This window comes from Eleutherodactylus coqui, chromosome 13 (assembly GCF_035609145.1).
Source record: "Eleutherodactylus coqui strain aEleCoq1 chromosome 13, aEleCoq1.hap1, whole genome shotgun sequence".
Lineage (NCBI taxonomy): Eukaryota > Metazoa > Chordata > Amphibia > Anura > Eleutherodactylidae > Eleutherodactylus > Eleutherodactylus coqui.
The window spans coordinates 17,737,102-17,749,253 of NC_089849.1; the positions used below are offsets into that span (position 1 = coordinate 17,737,102).

Consider the following 12,152-nt stretch of genomic DNA (forward strand, 5'->3'; position numbering starts at 1 on the left):
AGCTCTAGATGTGATTACTGCAGGGGAGGGAATGATGAAGCTCTGGATGTGATTACTGCAGGGGAGGGAGTGATGGAGCTCTAGATGTGATTACTGCAGGGGAGGGAATGATGAAGCTCTGCATGTGATTACTGCAGGGGAGGGAGTGATGGAGCTCTGGATGTGATTACTGCAGGGGAGAGAGTGATGGAGCTCTGGATGTGATTACTGCAGGTGAGGAAATGATGAAGCTCTGGATGTGATTACTGATAGGGAGGGAATAATGAAGCTCTGGATGTGATTACTGCAGGGGAGAGAATAATGGAGCTCTGGATGTGATTACTACGGGGGAGAAAATGACAAAGCTCTGGATGTGATTACTGCAGGGGAGGGAATGATGGAGCTCTGGATGTGATTACTGCAGGGGAGGGAATGATGAAGCTCTGGATGTGATTACTGCAGAGAAGGGAATGATGAAGCTCTGGATGTGATTACTGATAGGAAGAAAATGATGAAGCGCTGGATGTGATTATTGCAGGGGAGGGAATGATGGAGCTCTGGATGTGATTACTGCAGGGGAGGAAATGATGAAGCTCTGGATGTGATTACTACAGGGAAGGGAATGATAAAGCTCTGGATGTAATTACTGTAGAGGACATTGTCACAAGTTGAGGTATGGCGGCACAAGGCTCAGGATACAATACAGCAGATGGAGTAACCAAAGTGTAAAATATGTATTTAGGAAGACAGAAATAAGTGGCTAGTAAGAAGCAATTAGGTGTTCCTTTCTCTGACTTACTAGACACTACCTGCAGTTAACTATAAGTATGCTGGAGCAGCCCCACTGGCTAACTATTTCTATCCCTATTGGTGTGCACACTTTAAGTCTCTACTGAGGCCGGCCCCACTTACAGATCATAGCGCGGGAGTTGCAGCTTTGACCTACCCGAGCTCTCACATTGCGTTATCCAAGATCAGGACCTACCTGAGCAATTCATCGTTCAGTGTAAACACTATGATGCACTATCAGTGTGACCATCCCTGATGTCTGGCTGTTGGAACAGATGCTACAGGGCCATGAGGAAAATATCTGGTTGTTGTCACAGGAGGAGGAAGGGATACCAATCTCACAATTCTCTGACCAGTCCACCATTACTCAATACCGCAGCCAGGGTGGATTTGGGCAAAAGGCGGGCGTTTTCTCCAACACATTTCTCCACCCATGGGAGAAGTATAGAAGAGGAGGGGGATGATATTGGTCCAGAGACAGTTAAGGAGGCTACACAAAGTTCCTTCCATCTATCACTAATTCTAGCTATTCTACCTGAATTTTGTGGAGGACACTCTTAGGACTGACCCCAAGGAATGTGGGCCATCACCTTTAGGCACTTTAAGGCACATAAGTGCTTTTATGCTGCAGTTCTTGCAGAAGGACCGTTGCATAGACGACATCAGAACATAAGATCATTACTGGTTGGCCACCCGCCTTGATGCCCGCTAGAAGGCCGAAATGACTTATCTCTTTTCAGCAGTGACTAGGAACTTCATAATGCGGCACTATCAGGACAGACTGCCATAGCAGCACCACCACCGATGGCAGGGGCAATCTAACAGATGTGTGGCATAGTTTTTGCAGCCCATTGCAGCCTGCAGCAAGAGCACGGGGTAGTACTGACAGCACTTATACCTAATAGTCCAAGAGTATGTCAGCTTTCACGTGGATGTACTCAGACATGGCGTTGGACGAGTGGCCAAACGTCACACATGCTTTACAGGTGCTTGCCTGCCCCGCTGCCAGTCTGCTATCAGAAAGGGTGTCCAGCACAATGATTTTTGTGAATTCGGCCCGATAATAACATAAAACGATTATTCCACAAATCGCTCATTACTACATGTATACTGTAATACCTTATGGAAAGGTGTTACATGAAGCTTGTAGCAGATAATGAGGGTCTGCAGAGTTTGGGATAGCCACTGGGCCTCTTTGTCAGAAGAGGCCAATAGCAACATTACAAGAAGGCGGTTTAGAGGTGGAGATGTAATTGGAAACTGGTACCAGTCATATAGGGAGAAATGTGCCATCATCAGTGCTGGTGGGAAGGAATTTGCATTGGGCACAAAAACTTGATTTTAGTCAGAATCTTCAGCCTACACCCTTGATCTATGCACAAATGCCTTAATCACCCTTATGGCACCCATTGTGATATCAGCCCAGTGGGTACCCTAAATAGTAACAGTGGTTTACACAGGATGAACAACCAGGAGTTAGGCTAGGCCTATGTACATAACACAGCTAGTGCAGAAACTTCTGTGCATCAGCTTATACTGGGCTATCTCCAGCAGCCCCATCTAAATAAATTTTGCGGCAGTCAGCATGCTTCACCGCTGCTCCACTCGTGCGGACCTTCAGGAACCCTGTTCAACTGCTATGATTGTACATAGCTTTCAATATTGGTACAGCCCCTTTAATTCAGGTTGGCAGCAAAAGTGATGGTGGCCGCGGGTGCAGCGTGGTGTACCGGTCTACTGCTGCACTTTAAGAAGATGAGCGCCAAAAAGCCCAGGAAATTGTAAACCCAAGTGTAAAGCTTTAATTGTTACATATTTATTCACTCAAAGTCCTTGCAGAGAGAGGAGCCATAGAAACGATTCATTAATTAATCAATTCATTAGCTGAGAAGCTGACACTTGAGCCGTTTGCAGCCGGGCTTCTGAATGAAATTTTGCATTTGTGTCTGAGCGCAGCTCCTGAGTCGCACCATGTGACACGCAGCTCTGCTGATTAAGGCAGTCTGGTCAGTCAGGGGAATAGTGATATCAACTGTGAGTCGGCTCCTTAAAACCAGCAATATTCCCAGAGAGATTGGCTTCAAAGCTCCTGAACATTATTCATTGCAGGGAGAAAAATCGCAGCCTCTTATTAAGCACTTTGAAGCAACCGTATACAGTCAGGGCTGCAGAAAAGACAAGAAAGGGCATGCTCACTAAACATCGTGCAAATCCGGAGGGACTGCCATCATTGTCTCCTACAAACATCTGAAAATGATCGCTGTCTTACTTTTATATGGAGCCGAGTTTTATAATAATGCATCAGCAGAAAAAGTTTTATCGGAAGACAGAGCTGCTCCTGCACATTCATTACAGTGACAGTATACAGAATATATCTAGTCAATGTACTACTGCTAAGAATGGCTGAAGTGTGGAAGTGAAGAATGAGCCCAAACAACACCCCAAGTAACACACAGACACCAAAAGATTAACTTTTGATGTTGCACACAATCGGAGACACAGGCAGACAGCAGGGTGGTGCAGTTGCCAAAAGTAGAACTGATTGATCTCTGAAGAGTATGGATTCTATTCTGTTAACAGGATCAGTGCACAAAATGTTTGCATGCCATGTACCTAGCGGCTGTGCCACAGAGGTCCTGCTACACCCCTCCAGATGGCACTGCCTAAAAGTAATCCTGCACGGAGACGGACGTGTGTAATTTGTGCCTGAGATAATAGAGCGCAACTCACATCGGACAGCAAACTGACACCCTGTCCATGTGCGGGCAGTAGTCTCTGCATGTCCTACTATTGTCCCTGGCATCTGTGTGAATAGTCTCATAGGCTATAAGGTGCTTCTGTGCAGTCACTTAGACCTAGTTTACATTAGGCTAATTAAAAAGCCTTGTGTGGCACAGAGTGTTAAGGCAGCAGAAATACAGTCCTAAGCTCTCGCTCACGACCTGAAGGTTGGGATTCCCGCGTGGTTCAGGTAGCCGGCTCAAAGTTGACTCCGCCTTCCATCCTTCTGAGGTTGGTAAAATGAGCACCCAGCTTGGTGGGGGGTAAAAAATAAATTACCTGGAAGTGCTGCGGAATACGTTGGTGCTAAATGAGCTTTTTTTTTTCCTTTAACCGTCAAGTAGAGAGGCGAGTCAGCAAAAGCATGTACATTCAATCAGTGTAAACAAAATGGTCAAGTAAATAGTAAACAAGTGAGGAGTGCGTAAGGGCGCTTTTAAACAAGCCGATAAATCATTCCAATTCTCACACCCAGCAAGCATCTAAATGTAAATGCATGTCCCGACTGAACAACGAGCGAGAATTCATAGGCTTATCGTTCGTTTGTTCATTTTATGCATCCATAGAACTGAAGGACATGCTGGACCATGTAAACAGGCAGTTGTTCTTCTATGAAGAGAGGGCGGATGTTTAGCTCTGCCCCATCCTGCCCCTTGTCCATAGCCATCAATGGGAGGAGGCGGGATGGACCAGCGCTTAGCTCCGCCCCCTTCCATTGTACAGAACGAGCGGGGAGGAGAAGAGAGGTGAGCCTGCTCAGGCGGGGGAGCAGAGGGAGGGAGTTTAGCGGCCACGCTGCTAAACTCCCTCCCACCTATGGCCGCTGCTATGGGCTCCCATAGGAGCCCATGCAGCGGCAGACGTATTCCAGACCAAAAGATAGTTCCAGGACTATCTTTTAGCCCGACGCAAAAACACCCGGTGCTATATTGGTCTTTCCGTGCGCTTTTACGTCTCAGTAATACGGTCATGTGATCTGATGCATTGGAATCCAATGTATCAGATCACAGTGCATATCAGCCGGCCGATATGCGCTTGTATGAAAGAAGCCTTAGGGATCTTTCACACAAGCGTATGCGTTTTTACGTTGCTTGATCAAGTCCCAAGCTTAATTAACGTTTTCTCGTCCATTTACACAGCTGGGTGTGATGTGAAAAAATACACTGCAGCCCGGAAATCCCTCGCTCGGCATAAATCCTCGGAATGACTTCTAATGCCTAAACAGAGCCAGCTATAAGCTTTTTCCAAGAGGGACGCTGCTAAACTCCCTCAACTCACTTTTTATCCAGCTCCCATAGGAGTCTATAGGAGCTGCCAGCATATATTGGTGGAAAGATAGACCTAGACCTATCTTTTCACACAGCGTATAATAGCAGTCGCCGATTTCAGTCGCATATGTTCTATTTTTTCCGGTGCGACTTTTTTACGCACCGCGAAATCACCCATGTGTACGAATGCATTGGAATCCAATGCCTAAGATGGTTGCGTTTTTCGGCTGGGCGTGAAAGCGCAGCTACATAGCCGTGTAAAAATGCTCGTGTGAGTAAAGCCTTCAGGCTCTTTCACACGAGCGCTGTTTTGGCGCCGCGTAGGTGTGTCAAAAAAATTGCATCTAAAAAAAACCCATGATTTCCTATGCGTTCTTTCAGATGAGTGTTTTTTGACGTGCCGAGATTCCTCACCGTCCAAAAATAGGAAATGTACTATCTTTTGACGGCACATCGCCGCCGGCTCCCATAGACTCCTATGGGAGCCAGCTGGCAAAGGGAGGGGGAGCAGCAAACTTGCTAATAGCAGACGCAACGTGCCCGCGGCTGCTATCAGTTCAACTGATTTAACGCAGATAGCCACGCTGTCTTAGTGCAGCTATCTGAGCGTTAAAACAGTGCTCATGTAAAAGAGCCCTCAGTCAGGTGTTAGACAGCATAGTAGTTTGCCCACTCCCCCTCCTTTTACTGTAAACTCGACTGCCACTCTTCCTGCGTAGGCGAGTTACGTGACTAATAAAAAGACTCTACAGGAAAGCGCAAGTAGAGCATTAGGCCCAGTTCACTAAGTCAAGTCACTTGGTCTTAGGGCCCATTCACACAGGTGTATATTCCGTCCATGTGCTATCCATGTAGTTCACGGACAACATACGGACGCATTATAGCCTATGGGGTCTTATTCACATGCCAATGTTTGGCAATATTTGTCATCAGTATTTGTAACTCATACCAGGAGTGGAACCTGCATGGACAAAGTATGGTGGAAAGATTTGCACCTCTTTAATATTTTGGATCGACTCCTGGTTTTTGTCCTGATGACAAATACTGATATGTGACTAAAGCCTGAGGCTATTCACATGCGCACGTTGCGCTATTCTACACAGCAATTTTAAAAAAAGTTTAATTTTCTTAACATGGACACCTATATAGGTATATCTCAGAGGCATCCGTCGGAGGTATACGTTAGGAAAGCCTCCCAACATATACCTCTAACATACACCAGAAATGTAGTGTGAATGCAGCTGTATGAGACTAAGGGCATGGAAATTCAATAAGACCCATAGATTGCTGTGAGTGATGTACAGGGTGTCTCAAAAGTGAGGAAACACCCATACAGAATGAAAACGGTTTGTCATGCAAGCTGTGGGGGAAACCTGTTCGAATATTTCACATAAATGACGGCCATTTTGAATTAAATTCTCTGTCAGTCTAATGTATCACACACTTACCTTCCGATTGGAAAAATTAAGTGTCAAATCCAAGATGGTGGCATTCAAAATGGCCGTCATATTGGTGACATAGCATAACAAGTTTCCCCCACTGTCCGCCAAAACGTTTTTATTGTAGATTGGTCTTTCCACACTTCTGAGACATCCTGTATTACTGTTGTATAGCCTCATAATATACTGATGAATGTGACCATGCAGACATTAAATAAGAAGTGACCCTGACAACGCTCAACCTCTGGGAGAGGCAGTATGGTGCCCTATTCTCACAACAGTGCATGCTGACCATACGTACATACAATGACTAAGGTTCATAGAATAATGACTGTACCTGGTTTTGACGCTTCATCCACCGAACCATTGAACACCGGGCTGGAGAATTCTGGCCTGTTGTCATTCATGTCGATGACGTAGATTGACAGGTCAATAGGGTTCTCCACCTTGTTCCCATTCATATCCACAGCATGAGCCCTGAGCTGGAAATAAGAAGAGCGTTGCTGGTTATAAGTCATCTGTACGCCTCCAAGTGGTCGGATCTCACATTTTTAAAATTCTTCTATTAATTTCTGAGGGAAGCAGAGGAGCGGATGTAGACACAGCCCGGAGGTATGTAGGGGGACTGGTGGTAACTACAGTATGTAAATATAGAATGTTTGGTTTTTGGTAGGCTTATTAGATCTGGTAATCTAAACACTGGACATCCTCTTTATTAGAGCCCTCGGCCCTCTTATGATTGGCGCTGTATGACATCCCCGGAGTGCAGTACAAAATCACGTGATAAGTTTTCTGGGATCAGTTTCAGTGTGAATCCACATTAGATGGAAAAATCAAGCAATCTGAGTGACCTCCAGTGAGGCCAGGTCATCGATGCTAGACTAGCCGGGGCCGGGATTTCACTTCCAACTACATGGGATTTTCTCATATAATGGGGTGCAGTATATACTGAGAATGGCAGATCAAGGAAAACATCCAGCAAAAGGGGATCCTGTGGACAGACGCAAGTTGTCACCCAAAGGGGTCAGAGGAGAATGTCAGGAATCGTTCTGACCAACAGGAGCTGCACAGTCAAGAGCAACGAAATACAACACTGGTGCTCAAACTAATGTGTCCAAATGAAGAACTCATCTTTCCTTTCTGTTTCTAGAACTGGTCATGCCCATCCGTGGTAAGGAAAGAGGAAACTCCAGTGGGCAAAAGAGCACACAAATTGTATCATTGAGCAGCAAAAAAACATCTCCTATTCAGATGGATCCAGATTTTGCTGATGGGAGGTCAGAATTTGGAGCAAGAAGCATGAATTGATGACCCCTTCCTGTCCGCTGGTCAGAACATGTCAGCACCTCCATCTAATCTGGAGCAACTACAAGAAGCTTCCTGCCCGCAGGGGCCAATATTCCTGCAGAACTATTTGATCACCCAGTGGAATCAATGCCATGACAAATTACTGCAACTCTAAAGGCCAAAGAATCTCCAATGCGCTACTCGATGGGGGTCTCTAATAGAGTGACTGCTCAGTGTACGTACAATTTTATACCCTCAGACCATGACACCAGCAGAAGAATGTAGTAAACTTGGTGACCGTGATCAGTTAGGATGGCATAGTGATGCCATCCCAGAGTTGTGAGGAGGGGACTGGTTGGTTCACACACTGCCCCTGCAGATAAGTGAAATGTATGGAGCATCTATATGAAATGTCATCCCGGAGTGCAGCCTGCAGACGATATTATACTGAAAGGGGTATTCTAGTTACATAACGTTACTGTTAATAATCAAAAGTTCTTAACGTTTGCAATGTGGTTCTGCTTTTGCACTTTATGCCTGTAACTCTATAAATCATATATATTGATGTACTATTGTTTCTTAGCCTCCAGAGCACACAGTTCATGTATTGGCATATAAACATCTGGACACACTCATGCAGTCAAGTTGTAGAAGCCCAGCAGTCGGTCGGTGGTCCCCTCACATCTGATGCTGATCCTCCTGATTTGGAGAGGATTATTAGCAGATATGGAGCCGTTCTGAGCACATAATCACTACAACGCCGCGCATTCAGCTGCAATATTGTTGAGTGAACGGCCAGCTATCTGCTGACATGCTGCCAAATATGAGGAGTCCAGTTATCATTCCGTCCATCCAGATGATTGTTAATAGTGCTGTAATTATTAATTCGTTATAATATCATTGCCGTGTCCATATTTTCCCTATCCACTACAGCACATCACATTTATATACAGCTCTGGCATCCAGTAGGCCGTTATTGATATAGTCCAAAAGCCTGGGGAGAGTCTATTATTTCCGCAAATCAAGAAGTTGACCAATAAGGAGACTCCTTTGGTTGGTTAGCATTTGGGGGGCTATTTTCCTTACAAGTCAGCTTTATGTACTTTTTTATGATCCTTAGGGGCTAACCACACTGTCTTTTGTTGCATCTGTTTTACGTATGGACTTCAGAAGTGTGTCCCGGCTGGACCGTTGGTCTCCGGACCTGAACTCTGTACATTATATGCTCGTATGATGCTCTGCGTTTGGGTCTGAAGACCCATGGTCAGATTGAGCCAAACTTCCAAACAGTAAATGTATAACGGAAGCAACAAAGACAGTGTGGTTAGCGCTAGTTCAGACACAAGCATCCAGTACATTGGCTAATACAAAGAGTCGCTCCGAAACGAACCCCTCCTATCTTTTTATGTTAGCAGACGACGTCAGAAGCGGATGTTGGCAGAATGGTGATAGCGTTTGAACCTTCCTGCCAATATTTGGTAAGTTCTGTTGCCATGTGACAGATGGCAGCAGAGGGGCAGTCTGACATGAATGTGCATATAAAGCAAAGTTGTGCAGTTGAGTTCCGCCATGTGGATAGCATTGCACACGTGATTGTTCTCAGTGAGAGAAACCAAGTAATCTTGTAGATATGATACCTTTTAATGGCTAACAAAAATACATGATGTTACAGCGAGCTTTGCAACCTCTCAGGATTCTTCCTCAGGAATGGAACAATGTTGTGTACCTGATCCAGTGCAGTAAATGTCCTGTTGGGGGCCTTTATGTTGGAGGAGAAGAACAAAAATTGAAAGCGAGGATGAGATTACATCGTCACACGATTAAAGAGAGAAAGACAGAATTACCTGTGGCAAAGCATTTTTCTAGTTACGGACACAACATATGAAAGTTATTATACTTAAAGGTAATTTTAAGACCCAACGTCACAGAAGAATTTGGGAATATAAGTTTATAACCCCCTTTGGTACCATCAGAAACGGAATAAATCTCAGAGGGGGTTTTTACATCAGTGGCTATTATGAGATATGAGAAACCCAGAGCAGAAGTAACACGCTGGCCTGCTGACCCCCTAATATCATTTTAGAGAGACTATAAACTTTTACATTCCATGTCATTGGACTAATTATTTACTATTATGGTCATCCTTCCCTGGTATTTATCTAAGTGCTATTAATCACAACATGTCTGTGCCCTCTTACCCTGTCTCTGATATTTTTCTAAATGCAAATTAAATTCACCATGTGATTATGTGTTTATGTTTTAATATAAATCTATCTTTAGATTAGTTCCATTATGCCTGTGGAAGAATCCGGAGAGGTTTGAAACCTCGCTATAACATCATGTATTTTTGTTAGCCATTAACTAGTGATGAGCGAGCATACTCGGTAAGGGCAATTGCTCAAGCAAGCATTGCCCTTAGCGAGTACCTGCCCGCTTGAGAGAAAAGTTTCGGCTGCCTGCGGCGGGCAGGGAGCTGCGGGGAGGAACAGAGGGGAGATCTCTCTCTCCTCCAGCACCCCTCTGCTGACTGCCGCAACTCACCTGTCACCCACGCCAGCAGCCAAACCTTTTCTCTCGAGCGGACAGGTACTCGCTAAGGGCAATGCTTGCTCGAGCAATTGCCCTTAGCGAGTATGCTCGCTCATCTCTACCATTAACCCTTTCCAATCCACTGTCTGACATCTTCCTGCATTCTAATTGAAGCTTGTACAGCTCCAATGTCAGAAGACGTCCGACAGGGCATTCCTACCGTCTATTGCCAGCCACTCCACTGTCGGAGCCTCTCTGGTGCACACACACTGGCTTTAGCCAGCAGATGGCATCGTTGTATAACAGCAAAAAGAGAAAGCTTTTTAGGAAACGCTGAATCCAAAATTGGATGGGAAAGAGTTAAAAGGTATCATATCTACAAGATGACTTGGTTTCTCTTACTGAGAACAATCACACTTCACTCTACTGGCTAACACAGTACTTTTTTCATTGCACCCACTGACATTCTTCAATGCTTGCTAAACGTTTACTTTGACCGAATAGTGGATAATAGCTCAATGAGGCATTTCAACAGTGGCGATAACAACATGAACGATAAGCCACGTTTCGGACAGCTATGCACATCTGTCACACTGATCTATCCACCTATTTGCACGAGTCGGTGGATTATGGCCAGAGAACCGTATAAGGAGCAGAATATTGGCTTCAATACATTGGAACTGATGATCCGTTGATTTGCGCAGATGATCTGATTCAGGCGCCCTTCGTTTCGTGGTATGACAACTGTGCATTGCCATCTGAAACGTGGCTTGTCTTTCACATTGCTGTTGCCACTGTTGAGAGGTACCAACCACTGCCTCACTGTGCTAACGGTCTCCATAGACGTTCAGCAAGCGCCAACTTTCATGTCAGAAGCCATTTTGTCAGACTGCCCCTCTGCTGGCGGCATCTGTTGCACATCAACAAAATTTACCAAATGTTGACGGAAAGCTCTATTGCCGCCAACATCCGCTTCTGATGTCGTCTGGTCTGCCAACATAATAAGAAGAGGCGTTAGTCTTGAAGTGCCCCTCTTACTAACCCCTTTCCATGTTTGTTCTGCATTAGGGACCCTTTAAGGTAACTCTTTACTTACTTTAATAAATCTACTTTTATTTTCCTGGATACAGATTGTCTTTAACAAATCAATCCAGCTGGCAGTTGTTACACCGTTGAGGTGCGAGTAGCTGGTTCTTCACCAGATGTGATGATTGTGTGGGTTCACTCATCTGACACTGAAATGATGCTGTCATGTTATGCAGACGTCTCGCTGGGGACTTACTACAGAGTGTTATGTGAATGAGGGAGAATTAACCGGATAATATTAACTCTTATGGAAACCAAATCTTAGCACCGTTGGGCACTACAGAACCTTTCGTTAACCTTCCATGTTCCAGGAGCAAACGGCAGTGCTTTTCAAGCAGAGGAAATGATTTACAGAGTCCCTGTCATGTCATCGGGGCCGGCTGTTGTTGATACTCACCTCCATTCCCCCATACAGGCTCTTTTACAGACACTGTGAATGTGTCATGTGGGCTGTCCCCACTGCTCACTTTAACCTCACCCATTGAGGACTGCCCCCTTGACTCACAGCACCAGGAGCTGATTTTAAGAAAAACCCGTACAGAGAAACAAAAGAAAGACATCATTGGAGTCAGAGGAGCCACCGCTGCAAAAATATGCAGGTGGCCCTTCTTATATGAGGACATGATAGCTCCTCTCTTAAGGGGTTGTACAAAAATTTCAAGTTATTCCCTGTACACAGGAGCTGCACTTGTAGTGGCCGATGCTCGTAATTGCAGGTGCAGCTTTCATTGAAATCAATGGGAGCTGTGCTTTTAATTGCAGGACCAGCTGACATTGATTTTAATGAGAGCTGCACCTGCAATTACGAGCACTGGCCACTTCATAGGGGTCGGAGCATCCGAGCCTCTTGTATGTCGATGGGTGCTGCCTGGAAAATCCATTTCATCTCAGATGACTGTTTTCTGACTGACCTTCTCTATTCTTCCTCCCAGATTACCCGTCAGAGGGGGTATCCTGTTTGGACAGTTCCTTTCTGCTAGAAGAGTTCCCTGAT

At 45.2% G+C, this 12,152-nt stretch overlaps 1 protein-coding gene across 1 annotated transcript in view; it reads right to left on the bottom strand.

Moving 5' to 3' along the window:
• The window catches only part of CDH4 (cadherin 4), a 200,863-nt gene that overhangs the window by 87,971 nt on the left and 100,740 nt on the right, over positions 1-12,152 (bottom strand). Inside the window, exon 5 of the mRNA XM_066585897.1 lies at positions 6,594-6,738. Within this exon, the coding sequence (XP_066441994.1) occupies positions 6,594-6,738 (145 nt within the window). The remainder of the gene's footprint in view (positions 1-6,593; positions 6,739-12,152) is intronic.